This window comes from Mchenga conophoros, linkage group LG15 (genome assembly GCF_057382185.1).
Source record: "Mchenga conophoros isolate Kocher_MC1m ecotype Shallow Benthic linkage group LG15, M_conophoros_male_GT1.1, whole genome shotgun sequence".
NCBI lineage: Eukaryota > Metazoa > Chordata > Actinopteri > Cichliformes > Cichlidae > Mchenga > Mchenga conophoros.
In genome coordinates, this window is record NC_140540.1 from 7,500,238 (window position 1) to 7,515,726 (window position 15,489).

General features: G+C 40.3%; 1 protein-coding gene across 1 annotated transcript; it reads right to left on the bottom strand.

Moving 5' to 3' along the window:
• Positions 1-1,534: 1,534 nt before the first annotated feature.
• Positions 1,535-11,864, bottom strand: LOC146557654 (G protein-coupled receptor family C group 6 member A-like). The gene is made up of 11 exons (XM_085247706.1): positions 11,630-11,864; positions 11,377-11,543; positions 11,005-11,114; positions 9,956-10,693; positions 9,651-9,779; positions 7,198-7,324; positions 5,876-6,790; positions 3,938-3,966; positions 2,451-2,975; positions 2,078-2,403; positions 1,535-1,712 (listed from the first exon to the last, which is right to left on the bottom strand). The coding sequence occupies exons 1-11, from the start codon at positions 11,821-11,823 to the stop codon at positions 1,535-1,537; spliced, it is 3,438 nt and encodes a 1,145-aa protein (XP_085103832.1). The 5' UTR covers positions 11,824-11,864.
• Positions 11,865-15,489: the final 3,625 nt, after the last annotated feature.

The window sequence follows — 15,489 nt, forward strand, 5'->3', positions numbered from 1 at the left end:
GCCTTTCCCATCTGTGTCAAGTTCATTGTGTTAATTTACTCCCTGTTTTGCCTTGATAGTCTTTTTCACTGAAGCTTTAGTTCTGTTTCCATTGTCATGTCCTCTGTGATTAGTTTTTAGATTACCTGTGTTCTGCACCAGTTTCCACTTACCTCATTACTTTTTAAATTTATTGTCTCTGGTTTATGTGGTTCTCTTTGAGTTCAGTTTCTGCCTTCTAGGAATGAGATAACATTCCTCTTCCAACATTCCAGGTCTCTGTCTGGTAAAATGTCTGGTCTCTATAACTCCCAGACATTTACAGGATGTTGTTTCATAGAATAGTGCTACACAGGGGCAAACATGGCTTTGTCCTATCTTTTCTGAGTCATGTTGATGTCATTAAATTCTAAATGGCACAATTTTCTGGGTATAAATGTACTCAGTTCTATTCCTACTGGCCTTAAAGACTGGGCAAATGCATAACTCGTCATTGCTTCTGCAAGTGACAGACAATGGTGCCTGTAATCAGAGCTGCACACCTGTGGTGAGTGAAGTTATAATTACTCTATAATTACTGTTTGTGTTTTTGTTTTTCAACATGCCAAAAGATGTAAGCCGATACGCCTTGGTGTGTTTGTAATGTCTTTAGCCTTTCATTACTTTTTCAAATGTACTTTGAGTTTCATTTTCTTTCCTGCTGAAGCTTTGTTCTGAACCATTTACCCAAGCATGGTCAGCATTTCAGTACCAGATATCCAATATCAGGAGTTCAGTGCATGGTGATAATGTCTGTAGATGTACACTGGTCATCATTAAAATATATGCGCACTCCTTTTCCTTTGCTCTTAATGGAGTCAGCCATTCTGTCTGATCACTAAACAGACGAGCCTGTGAGGTTATTTGAACTTCTGCTCACTGAATATCTCCTCTTTTTCAGCTGTAAAGTCAGTTAACCGTAGAGATAATTGTGTGGGAAAAACCCCAGTAATTCAGTAGTTCCTGAAACACCCAGACCAGCCCATCTAGCACCGACAACTGTGGCATGTTCAAGTCACTTATATTTCCTTTCTTCCCCATTCCAATGCTTGGTTTGAACTTTAGCCGGTGTCTTGACCATGTGTACCTAAATGCTTTGATTTGCTGCATTATGATTTGCTGAATAGATATTTAACTTAAGCAGCTGAACAGGTGTACCTAATGAAGTGGTGAGTGCAAAAGAGGCTTTCTTTATAATCCTCTCCATGAGTTTTTCACTTAAATTTTTTTTAGTTTTGGTATACTATTAGTACTTTTACTCAAGTAAAGAATAATTCAAATATTTTTGTATTAGTTTTTTTTTTTTTTAAGTAGGGCAGTAAAACATATATCTGTCACACTAGAAAGAACTGGAGGCCGGCTACGCGGAAGGCAGTGGTGGCGACGACCTTGTTTAGGGCCCCCCCCCCCCGGATGGCGATGACATCCAGCTAAAGGCCTGGAAAGTGGCCGGCAAAGGCGAGGTGGTTCAAGCCGATCTGGATCGGACAGCGTTGTAGAGACAGCAGAGGCTGGACTAGACGGCGGCGTGACAGCTGCGGATGGTGACGCTATCGGTGATGGTGTGAAAGCTGCAGGCATTGGAGCAGGTGTTGGCACTGCTGGCAATGGCGAGGATGAAGACGCAGAGGCTGGACCAGGCAAGACTGATGCTGAAGCTGAAGCTGCAGGCGTGGATGATGCTGACGCTGAAGCTTGTTTGAAGATAAACATTTAATTTATACCACATTAAAGGATTCAAAGCATTTGTTGTCATATGTGCTAAGAAAGCATTTCTCTGTGCAATGGAATTCTTTCTTTGCTGTCCACACAAAAATGCCGGTTAATATAGGGAAATAGAAATGATAAATAAAAACAGTATAAATAAATAAAGACACAAATTTAAGCTTGAAATGGATGTGTGTTCAAAATATCTATGAGCTTAATGTGCTGGCTTAATGTGCCTGATGTGCACAAATTATTATTATAGTTAAAAATAGGTCAACTGTCCAAGAGTCTGATAGCAGTGGGGAAGAAGGAATTGTTGAGTCGGAATGTTCTGGATTTCACACTTCTAAACCTTTGTCTCAAGGGCAGAAGAGTGAACAGTCTATGTTGGGGGTGTGTGAAGTCTTTGAGAATGGAGGCAGCTCTCCTTTGGACTCTGTGATGGTAGATGCTTTGCAGAGAGGGCAGCGGGGTCCCGATGATCTTCTCCACAGTTGTTATCACTCTCTGCAGGCATTTGCGGTCCACAGCAGTAGTGCTGCCGTACCATGCAGTGATGCAGCTGGTCAATGTGCTGTCCACAATGCAGCTGTAGAACCTGCTGAGGATCTTGCCCGACGAACCAAGTTTCCTCAGCCTCCTCAGGAAGTACAGCCGCTGTTGAGCCTTCTTGACCAGCTGTGTGGTATTCAGTGACCAGGTGAGGTCCTCAGTGATGTAGACACCCAGGTATCTAAAGCTGCTTCTGCGAACTTCAATATGGTGTTGTCCTTGTTGGATGTGACACAGTCATGGGTGTACAGGGTGTAGAGAATGGGACTGAAGACGCAACCCTGTGGAACGCCTGTGTTTGTAATAATGCTGGCTGAAGTCCTGGTGCCGATCCTGGCGGACTGGGGCCTGCCAGTCAAAAAGTCCTGTAGCCAGTCACAGAGGGTGGGGTGTGGGTCGATTGTTGCCAGCTTGTGAGTGAGTTTGTTAGGGATGAATGTATTGAAATTGGAGCTGTAATCAACAAAAAGTACCCTGATGGATGAGTCTTTGTTTTCCAGATGGGAGAGGGAATAGTGAAGGGCAGCAGCGATGGCATCTGGCGTGGACCCTTTGGCCCGGTAGGCATACTGCAGGGGATCCAGAGTGTCTGGGATGTTTCTCTGGATGTAGGCCAGCACCACTCTCTCAAAGCATTTTGCAATGATTGGAGTGAGTTCAACTGGTTTGTAGTCATTTAGGCAGGTGGCTGGGCTTTTCTTGGGGAGACGGATTGAGGGTTGTGGTCTTGAAGCATGTATGGGCCACCTCTGGCAAACCAGATCTGGGCCACCAAAGGGCCGTCATTCTTTGCGGTATGTGGGCCATGAGTAAGCACATTGTGTGGGCCAGATCCGGGCCATACCAATTTTGCTATGTGGGGTTGTACTGTAGACATGACCCAGGGTGTTCTTGTCATGGGTAGGAATGGCCACATGTTGGTGATGTTTTGGGTGTACAGTCCATAAGTTGCACTTATTAAAGTCACCAGTGACGATAAAAACAGCATCTAAATGAGTTGTCTCTAATGCGCTGATGACGTCATGGAGTTTGCCGAGCGCTGCTGCGGAGCTAGCTTGTGGCTGAATGTAAACAATAGCCAAAAACACAACTGAGAATTCCCGCGGCAGATAGTAGGGGCAGGGTTTTTAGGAATATAAACTCTACGTCTGGCAAACTCTCCTTTTAATTGATTCAAGAAAGAACAAACATACACATATCAGGTATAACATTATGACCACTGATAGGTGAAGTCAATAACATTGGATTGTTTCTTCATTACAGCATCTGTTAGTGGGTTGGATATATTATGGAGCAAGTGAACATTTTGTCAAGCCTAAGATTTGAGCTTGTTTGAGAAGGACCAAATTATGATAGTTTGACGACTGGGTAAGAGCATCTCCAGAACTGAAGCTCTTGTGGGGTGTTCCCGGTCTCCATTGGTCATTATCTGCAATGCATTGTCTCATAGTTACCATTTAACAATATACACCTGAGACTAAAGTCCCACACACCAACACAAATCCTGATCCTAATGAGGATTAGTAGTAAGGATTTAGGTATGAACACAAGTTGAAAACACAGAGCGAAAATGAAAACCAGCACAAAGAGACATTTTAAACCATTCTACTGTAGCAACATGAACACAGAAATGGATGCTGCCTGCTCATCAGTTTGTTACCTGTTGAAGTTCAGGATTTGGCTGAAACACTGAAAGAATGAACAATTATAAGGAATTGAAGTACTCTTTAAGAACCGAATACACTGAATACAAGCAGATGATAAAAAAAAATTCTAAAAGTTATTCTCTTACATATATACCCACAGGCCATTTTATAAGGTACACCTGTTCAACTACTTGTTAATGCAAACATCTGATCAGCCAATCATTTTTCACCAACTCTAGGCATTTAGGCATGTAAACATGGTCAAGATGACCTGCTGAAGTTCAAAGCAAGTATCAGAATGGGGTAGAAAGATTATTTAAATTACGTTGAACATGACATGGTTGTTTATCTGAGTATTTCAAAAACTGCTAATCCAACAGGTTTCCCACTCAACCATCTCTATGGTTAGCCAAAAGGGTTCCCAACACTGTCCGGAAAAGAGTTAACTGATGAACTAATGAAATGGCTGGTGAGTGTATATGTGTATTTCTTATATATAGTCACTAAGCCTTTAGATACAAAAATATAACAGAATACATGATCAAATTCAAATATGTAACAAATCTGTGTCAGTAAATCATCAACATAATGTTAAAAGGCACCACCAACAAATATGCCCTACAGAATTGCAGAAAGATGCTTACAAGTTTTCAACTGTTTTACATTTTAAAAAGTTTTCTTTATATTTCCATCCATCCATCCATTCGCTACCGCTTATCCTTTTCAGGGTCGCGGGGGGCGCTGGAGCCTATCCCAGCTGTCATAGGGCGAAAGGCGGGGTACACCCTGGACAGGTCGCCAGTCTGTCGCAGGGCTAACACATAGGGACAGACAACCATTCACACTCAGATTCACTCGCACATTCACACCTAGTGGCAATTTGAATTATCCAATTAACCTATCCCCACAAGCTGCATGTCTTTGGACGGTGGGAGGAAGCCGGAGTACCCGGAGAGAACCCACGCAAACACGGGGAGAACATGCAAACTCCACACAGAAAGACCCCGGCCTGATGGTGGAATTGAACTCAGGACCTTCTTGCTGTGCGGCAACAGTGCTAACCACCGTGCCACCGTGTGTTGTATTTTTTTGACCTTTAACCCTGACTCAACGAGTCAGTGATTCCAGAATAATAGAACAATAAATCTGCAAGATAATGATGATTTGAAGAATACCAAACAGTCTGCAAGCTTACAGCCATACCACTCTGAGCAAGCCCGACTGGTGAATCTAAATTGTCCACAGGTGTGAATGTGAGTGGTTGTTTCTATGTGTTAGCACTGCATCTGGGTGGTGACCTGTACGGGGTGTACCCTGTCGTAGCACACCCCACGGCCCTGATGAGGATAAGCAGAAGAGAATGGATGAATGGATAAACAGTCTGTAGTGGCTTTGCAAGCATCCTCCTGCGAACCAGTCAATCCATCTACTTAAAGATGCAGAATGCTGTCAATTCCTAAAATTGTTGAAATCAACTAAATATTATCAGTTCTGGGGATTTTTACATCAACAGTGTGGACCAAACACATTACAATTTGTTGGAAATTACAAATTTTAAGACACAAACTAATTGAATGAATCAGAAAATAATGTGCTTATTATCCATTACTTAAAATGTTAGTGGCAGTCCTAAAAATGCACAGACTTTCATATTTATTCCACTTTGTGCTGCAATTCGAAACATTATGTTGCCTTCTTAATAATTGTGAATTATTTTATTAGTGATGTTGGCAAGCTTGAAATTCTCTTTAGGGTGTTAAAGGAATTTAGGTTGTTCTGAAGTATGTTTTGCTGTGGGTTCGAGACTGGGGAGAGAGAGTTTGAGGAATCACTAGGCTGCCTGGTGGAACTCCAATCAGTGATTGAGTCTGAAAATTGGGAATTTGGGAATGACTCCAAAGATAAAGATAAAGTAGGGTTTTGAATTCCCTTAGATGACAGCTCATCCTCACTGCCTTTGTGATCCCTGGAATAATTCCTAATATCCCGGCGGAATGATTTCTCTGTGTTTGCTTCCTTCTTACACAGAATAATGTAGCACTTTGTGAAGAACTGACAAAACAAGATGCCGTAGGCTGAGATGAGGATAACAACCATCTCCACTGCTGGAATGTACTTGCCTGTGACATTGGCATAGACTGGACCAAACATGATCCAGGAGATGAAGTAAATGAGCATTGCAAAAGTGATGAACTTTGCATCATTGTAACAGTCAGGCAACTTTCGTCCCTTAAAAGCAACACCAAAGCAGATTAGAGCCAAAAGGCCAATATAGACTAGCATGGCTCCAAATGCAGGAATTAATTTCTCATTACAAAACATCAGTTTCATGTTGTTCTGTGTGATCTCTGAGTCAGCAGTTGGAGGACTGTGTATAAGCCACGTTGTAACAATAACCACTTGACCTGCCATGCAGACTGCAATAATGAGGTAAGGCTTGTAGAGCTTCTTCAGCACACTTTGAATGACCGGGTCAAACTCAAAGGCTAAGACGATCTTAAAGGACTTGACCATGATGCAGGAGACACACAAGGTAAAACTCAAGCCAAACACCACCTGCCGTGCTTGACACTGATAGCTATTGGGTGGACCACCAAATAATATAACACTAGTAAATGTGATCATAAGGGAGAGGAGGAGAATGATGCTGATTGGGCCAACAGATGAGCGCACAACAGGGGTATTCCAGTGTGCAAGGAAGATGATCCCAACAACAATGGTAAGCACTGCTCCTAAAGAAGTAAAAGACAGCAGCACAATAAGATATACATCACCCCATTTCAGAAAATCAGTTTTTCTTGGCAAACACTTTGAACTGCCTTTTAGGGAGTAATAGTTTTTTTCACAAGGATTGCACTTCTCCGAATCTGAAAAGAAAGAAAACAAGATCATTAGAATATGTAAGTTGGATTCAAACTCCTTGAACTGTCAATGCAATAGACTGCAATATAAGCATTTTAAATAAATAATAATGGATACTTTATTGATCCCCATGGGGAAATTACTTGTTTTTCTCTGCATTTGACCCATTCACTCAGTGAAGCAGTGGGCAGCCCACTAAGCAGGCGCCCGGGGAGCAGTGTGTAGGGACGGTACCTTGCTCAGGGGTACCTCAGGGTAGCCGTTAAGTGGATTCGAACCGCCGACCTTCCGATCATGGGGCGACCACTTTACCTACTGAGCTATCCCTGCCCCAAACACTTATTTTGGCTTTTATGTAGTTTTACAGTTAACTGATACAAATGGAGTTTACTGTTTCTTTTATAATACATACCAGTGGTATTGGAAAAGGTGTTCTCAGCACAGGGTTCACACTGATAGCAGCAACGAGGCTGGCCCGAAACTGAAATCTTACTGTAGCCAGGCTGACAGCTGTCTGTGCACCTGGAAGTCACGTTTCCCTGAGAGAAGAAAGAATCATGATTTTTTTTTTACAGTCTGTATAGTGTACTCTCTTTATTCTAACACACAAGTTTTTATATGCTAACTGCTTCTTAAACAACACAAGAACAAGAAAAAAACAAGGAAGGAAAGTAAAAAAGAAACTGAGGAGCTAATCCAGTACACACAGTCATTCAGTTTTCAAGAAAAACTCCTTAAATTGAGTATTGACATTGATAAATATATGACAAATAAAATAAACCTATGTTCTTGCTGATGATAATGGTAATTTTCAAATACTTAGGTTATCATTTTAGTATGCCAATATTAGCACAACTAAGTATGATCAGATTGCCTTTAATTTCATTCACAAAATCAGTAGAGAGACAAATTATGACCTTTGACAGTGCAAGAGTTAATAATTTAACCCAAAGTCTGTATCAAATAACATGGTAATCAACAGTGATTTCTTTAAATATGAAATATCAATATCAGCATAGCATTAGAGTAATATTTAGTGAATCACCAGAATTGGTAAGATTCATCTTCTACACATCTTAAATATTTTTTTAAATATCAATTCAACATGGCTTATGAATGAACCACCAATGAGTCCAACAATATATTAATCCTGCCAACACTGACTGTAGATAATGTGAATATCTAAAAATAAAAACAATGAATGAATGGAAGAAGAATAAAACAATTTGACAGTGGAGGGCAAGTTATTACTTACAATGTAAATGTAGAAAGCATGTTTTGTTTCCTGCGAGATGAACGTCAGGCTATTTTGCAATATACTGTAGCGAGCTACAATGTCATTTACGTCTAGAGACTCTGAAGTCTGCTTCCATAGGACGATATCGTATTCAGTGTTGAGGTCACCATGGGGATCAAATGAATAGTTTTTCCCATCCATGTGGAACTTTGCCTTCCATAGGGCTCCTCGTAACTGAAATTGCAGTGTGTGTGAAAATATTGATTAAAAATAATGTATCTAAAGTGGACAGGACAAAACATCATACACACAGATTAGGTACAACATTATGACCAGAGACATGTCTTTTCATCATAGGACCTATTAGTGGGTGGGATGTATTAGGGAGCATGTGAATATTTTGTCCTCAAAGTTGATGTATTAAAAGCAAGAAAAATTGGCTAACCGACTGGGTCAGAAAATCTCCAAAACGTCAGCTCTTGTGGGTTTTTCGTGGTCTGCAGTAGTCAGTATCTATCAAAAGTAGTCCAACAATAGAACCAGTGACATGATCATGAGTGGCCAAGGCTGACTGATACACATGGGGAGTGAAGGCTGGTAGAACTACTATATATACCCCATTTCTCCTGCAATCTTTTTTTTTTTCTTGAAGCTCCAGCTTGAGAGTTCTGTGGAGGGAGCTTTAGGGTTCTTGAGGTTTCTGTGCAATATCTTTGCTGTTTCTAGGACTGCATTTCTCTGGACAGAGATCTCAGATGTTGTTCCTGGAATCTGCCAAAGCCACTCACCCAGTGTGGAGGTCACTGGCCCAGCTGAGAGAGGAGCTATATCTCCTAAAGCTTCGTTGATATTATTGCTGTAGATCAAGTGGTGTGGATCAGTGAACTGATGTCTCGTTCACTACTGGCATACAGCTTGATGTTATCCATGTAGAAGAGGTGGCTATTGACTACTCCATTCCATAGTCGGAATCCATAGCCAGTCTTTTTAATGATCTCACTGAGGGGGTTCAGCCCATGCAGAACAGCAGTGGAGACTTGATGAAAACTTGTGCTATTGGCTTGAAGTTGGTCTCTAGTGTTCAGAATCAGAATCAGAATCAGTTGTTTCCCCCAGCCACATTGTATTCCTGATGAAGGTCTTACTTCATCAGTTCTTAATCCAGACTTTTCAGGATCCATGGCATGGCATCCAGGCAGTGCACAGCTTGGTGAGTATGGTCTTGTCTTATTGGCTGGTAGTTGCATGGGACAGGTCCCTTCTACTGTCCAAGCCTTCGTTTAGCCATTCCAGGTGTCTCTCGTCCATTGGCAGCTGGTTCATTTATGCTGCCAGATGCTCGTGAAGTGCAGTCAGCTTCTTTAGCCAGTAGGCATGAATTATGTCAGGCCCTGGTGCTGTTCAACTCTTCATACTAGGGACCCTTTTTTTAGATGTCTGCATCTGTGATGGTCACTGTTCAGGGGAGATGTGGTTTGCTCTTAAATCAACTAGCCACTGAGCCTTTTTTGGGTTGTGGCCTTCCATTTGCTTTATTGACAAGGCTGTGAGTCTTCGCCTTTAAGTTTTTAAGGCCTCAGGTCTGCACAGCTTGCTGCAATTTTAGGCACCCCTTTCTTCATTATCACCTTTCTGCAGTCCTGCATCTTGGCCTCTAGCCTCCTTCTCCATGGAGGGTACTGCTCCTTGTGCTGTTCATCTTCCACCCATCTTGTACCAAGCATCTCAGTGGTCACTGCTGCCATGGTGTAGATAAGCTGGTTGGTTTTGAGATCTGAGATCTCTGTCATATGTATGTATGTATGTATGTATGTGTATATATATATATATATATATATATATATATATATATATATATATATATAGAGAGAGAGAGAGAGAGAGAGAGAGAGAGAGAGAGAGAGGGAGAGAGAGAGAGAGAGAGAGCATTTACCTCCAATGGGGATGGGCGTTTTGTCTTGCAGTCTCTCTCAGTGCAGAGGTCTTCAACAGCCTGAGCTATTGCTTTAACCGCCAGTTCTATACTGAACACAGCAGATGGATATATCATAGTCTTTAACTTCTCCGATGAAGTTGACCCATGCTGCTTTAAAAATGGGTTGTTGTTGTGGTGGCTTGGATTTTCATCAAGGTCATCGAGATATCGCTTCAACTTGGTTGTGTTTCCAGATTTAAAAGTGATCCCAATGATTGTTCCTATGTCACTCAAAGTATGTTTTTTTGTATTCAGTATTTCAGGTGATTGTGACCAAATATCACTGGCCAACCAAATTCTCCTTGTTCCTTGAGGATCATTGAGAAGTTTTTGAAAAATATACATCATATGGTCAGGTTTCGCGAAGGACACAATGACACTGACGTTTTCATTATCTATGATGGTTTTGACTGTAGACTCAATGCTCTTTCCCAGCAAATAATCATTTAAATTATCTGGAAGAACAGAGGTGAAGGCGAAGCAGATGCCTTTTTGGTTTGTATAGTACCAGAGCCGCTCAGTTATATAGCGAGCATATTCACCATCGGTTGTCAGCACACCGACCCAAGTCCATCCATTATTATCAAGAATCTCGGAGATGGCACGAGCTTGGTGATTATCTTGTGGTACAGTCCTCATAAAGCTTGGAAAACGGGTTTTATCACTTAGAAGGCCAGAGGTTGCACCATAACTTATCTGTGGAAATAATCACAAAACATTGTTTGGACAAGTGAAACATGCTTTTCATATTCTGCCTGCATTCATTCTTTTACAGTGCAAGGATATTTATGGTTATGTTTTACAACAAGTTTGAAAAAATTAAGCACTGTATTATCACAGCTTGTTAGCTGAGTACAGAATGGAAAGGTATATCAGGTCATTTCATCCATTCTCTGAATAATAACTGCTGCTGTTTGATTAATAGACTTTACATTCAGTGATAACTACTACTACTAATCATCATCATCATCATCATAATCATAATAGACCCAAATAGTCAGTCATACCTCGGGTATATATTCCAGGTTGAGTAGCCTTGTAACTGCTATGGCTATCTCTGAGTAGTAACCACCAATGACAGCAAGGACAGGGGAAGACTGCTGTGCACTAGTGTTACCTGCAAAAATGTATTCAGTGACACAATTACTGGCATTTACATTAACTTATATTAAGACAGTAGGATTACAAACAGTTACATTTACATTTACCTAAACTGTGGGCAAAAATCTTTATTTAGGTGTAAATTTGACTAAGTGTAGCTTTTCAGCATGTACATAATATTACTTTTATGAAACTACAATTAAGACAAAGGAATTAATCAAACCGACTAGCCAGAAAATTCTCATATTTTTCACTTTTTTCCCCCTCAGAGTACTCACAGTTTCCCCTCATAAAGGACGGGATTTTTCTCAGGGAGGTAGTAACGTCACCACAGGAGTCAAGTATAAGATATCCCAAGGTGAGGTTCCCCAACTCTTGCTTCTGATTTATCTCCTCCAGCGCCTGCACCATTATCAGAGACTGGACCAGGTTAGCCGTGCTAAACCTGCATGACACAATCAGATATGTTATATACAAATATACCCTAATTTAATACACACTTTGACACTCATTGCTAAAGAGTAACAGCACCTGTCACATATCTGGTTTTCACTGCCATCATAATTCACAGTGACATTAACGCTTTCGTGAATCGGAAACAATCCTCCAATAATGATGTCGCCTTCTGCTGTGGCCTGTTCGAAGGATTTGGTACCATGGTGTGATAAAACTACAAAAAAGATGCAGAAGCTGAAAGAATGTTTCATCTTCCTCCAGCTGTCCATCTTGTTAGTAGAAATCTTCTTCGAATAATCTCCGAAAACGTGCTCTGAAAAATCACTTGTGTGTTTCCCTTCAGTGTGTTTGCAGAAGACAGAGCTGTGGATAAACCTCTTTAACTTGAAATACTGCTTATCTTTTTTTTTTTTTTTTTTTTGGGGGGGGGGGGGGCTTTTTATGGTCACATGGGGTTTGATGTCACTTCAAGACATGGAATGTGAAAATGTTATCGCTACTTCCAGGTAATTATTCTGATAAGTTTCAGTGTGGTTTAAAAAAAAAGATAAGAAGTATTTGGACAGGTGTTGTATTGACATTACTCATATCCACTGTGTATAAAGATAATTTGGCTTACAGTTCAGTAAACCAATCTGTTGGCAGTGCTGTTATATAATACTGACATACTATCCTACTATACTTGGCAAGACAATGCTAGGTATTTCCCCAATAGGCTTAAAAATAATTCTATAGATGCTAAAGTAAGAAAAAGAAGTAAGAGGGCTCTGGTGCTAAATTCTTAACTTATGTCTTATCTGTAACACTTGTTTGTGACTTTGACTGTGATCTTTAATCAGGTTAAACAAGATTTGTTGCACACACCTCTGCACTGCATGCATTTCCTGGTCTCCCATGGCTGCTTTTCTGATTTTATTGCCTCAACAAAACCCCAAATTGTTCTGTTACAAAAGAACACAAGAAGAATATGTAAAAAAAAAAAATAGCATCATATTAATACAAGTGAAAATGTGCTACTAAAAATACATAAGGCTACAAATATCCAAGCATAGAAAGTATCTAAGTTCATTTAAGCTTAATTTATAGATTTATGTGCTTTTTGATACTCCACTACATCTAATACTTTTACTTAACTACATTCACATCAATGCTGCTGTTAGCAGTCTCTTTGAGGATTTAAAAGTGTGTATTTACACATAAAAGTGCTGTCCATCCATTTTCTTCCATGTACACAATTCAGGGACACTTGAGCCAGAGCCAGTCCCAGATGCCACGGGGGAAGAGGTTGGGTGAAACCTGTACAGGCTGCCGATCTGTTGGAGAGCTAACAAAGAAAGGCAGACAAATGTTCATGCTCACATTCACACCTATGGACAATTTAGAATCAACCTAACCACCCTATGCATGTTTGGATTGTGAGAGGAAGCATGAGTACCGAGGGACAACTCAAGCACAGATTCCACACAGAAAGTCCCCGGCCTGGATTTTAACAGTGGACTTTTCTACTGTGAGCCAATGGTGCTAACCATCATGCCGCCCCATTAAAATGAGTAATCATCACACAGTTGCTGCAGCTTTGTTTGTAAAATATCATGATGTGAATTTCCTGTTCCACTTTAGATTGAAATCTCTTGACCTTGGATGCCATTTGAGTACAAAGCACTCTTTGTTAAGTACAGTGAACCAGTCTGACAAAGTTTAAGGTTTCTGATATGGTGCTTTATCCTGCTGAAAGTAGTCAGAGATGATCATAAATTAATGGACATGGTCAGGTATAATACTCAAGTAGTCTGTGGTTTTTAATGATCCTCAATTGGTACCAAAGGGCCCAAAATGTGCAAGAGAAAATATCATCTACACATTATAATACCAGCAGGAGCAGCGGCCCGATGGAGCTGTTTTTTCATGTTGTTCGCACCAAATTGTGATCCTATCACTTGCATGTTACAGTAGAAATAGAGACTCGTCAGACCAGGCAACATTTTCCCAATCTTCATCAGTTTTGGTGAGCCTGTGTGAATTGAAACCTCAGTTTTCTCCTCCTAGCTGACAGCGAAAAGGAGAAAACTGAGCCATGGTGTGGTTTTCTGCTCATATAGCTTCTTTGTTCAGTGGTTCAATGTGTTGAACATTTAGAGATGCTCTTCTGCATACCTCAATTGTAACAAGTGGCTATTTGAGTTCGTGTTCCCTTCCTATGAGTGGAGAGAGTCATTCTCCTCTTACATCAAAAAGCCAGAGAACTGTTGCTCACTGGATATTTTCTCTGTTTCAGACCATACTCTATAAACACTAGAGATAGTTGTGTGGTAAATTCCCAGTAAATCAGTAGTTTCGAAATACCCAAACCATCCCATCTGGCACCAACAATTATGCCATTTCATTCCCATTTTGTTGCTCGGCCATCTTAACCATGCCTACTTGCTTAAATGCTCTGAGATGCTGCAATGTGATTGGCTGATTAGATATTTCTCTTAACAAGCAGTTGAACAAGTGGTCCTAATGAAGAAGAGATAAAATTCTCGAAGATCAAAGTTCTTTTTTTAAATGGGTTAAGGAGCAATCTTGTGCTACGGTCACACATATGAAAGAGGAAGTTAAACAGAAGTATCAGGTTATCAGTAACATTCTTGCATCTATCCAGTGCACTGAATGTCAGTTTCACTACATGTCTCTTGATTGATTCTGACAATATAACAATTACAAGTTTTTTTCTGATAACTAAATCCAAGTGCAAAGTACAAAATGGAAGAAGGAAAGTCAGATTTATTAGTTTTATTACATATGATTTCACTGTTAAAAGGCACTGCTTTACTTATTTAAATCACTATGTCAACATGAAAACTGGAACATGGAGCATCTGACAGAAGTCGTGTCACAAGTCATCTGATGTAAAAAAAAAAAAATCTGCCAAATCACGCACGTGGAGCTACTTGCTGTGGTGACCGCTTGTGAATAAATGAGGAGCGGAAAGTATCTCCTTCGCTATAAGATGCCACAGTCCTGTTGTTCTCTGCTTTTGTTACTCGTCGAATATCAAACTTGAGCATTATTCTCTTGTGAATAACTTTGTATTAGCAACATAGACTGTATAAAAGGATAAGCATGCAGTCTGTAGAGAAATATGATGTGTATGATGTGAGTTTGAAGAAGTGCTTGTTGTTTGTGGCCTGAGAGCAGTTTCAATTCTAGTGTGAAAAACCTGAAGTAGAGCTTTAGATACATTATAATTACAATTGCAAAAGTGACTTACAGTACAATATCCCGCGAACACACTGAGGCGTCATGTTCAAAGCAAACTAGTTATTTCAAACAGTGCAGCACATGTTTGCATAACAATGACAATGAAAATACTTAAATTAAAAGTGAAACAGAATTATAACAATTAAAATCTGTTTACTTGTCGTAATGTTGGAGCTGTGCTACGTTTTACACAAACTAAGTAGCCATGCTGTGTATTTCAATCAGCAATATTGTTCACAAACTAATGTTAATAACCATTAATACAAACCAACTCACTCTATGTACTTCCCAGGTTTTGAGACTTTTATCACTTTCTTTGTGCCATTTCTTTCCCACATTTGCTTACAATAGCATTCACACAACTGTAAGGCCTTAAATAGAGTCATGTCAGTTGAAAGTCTGCACAGGGTGGATTTTCCAGTCTCCTACCTGCTTCTCTGCAGGTTTTAAAGGTGTGAAAGGACTTTTGTCATTCTTCAGATATTAAAAATAGCAGGAAGGTTTGTTCCACATAAAAGAAAAAAAAGATAAGACTTAACAGTAAGACGGAGGTACAGCTTTTACAGACATAACTACAGCAGGTTGTTTCCTTCATTCCAGTTTTTAAACTTATTGGCAAGGCTGCCAGCTTTTGATTGATAGGGAGTCTCAGTGTACACAGTGCCACTACTCTCAAGCACAACGCACTACAC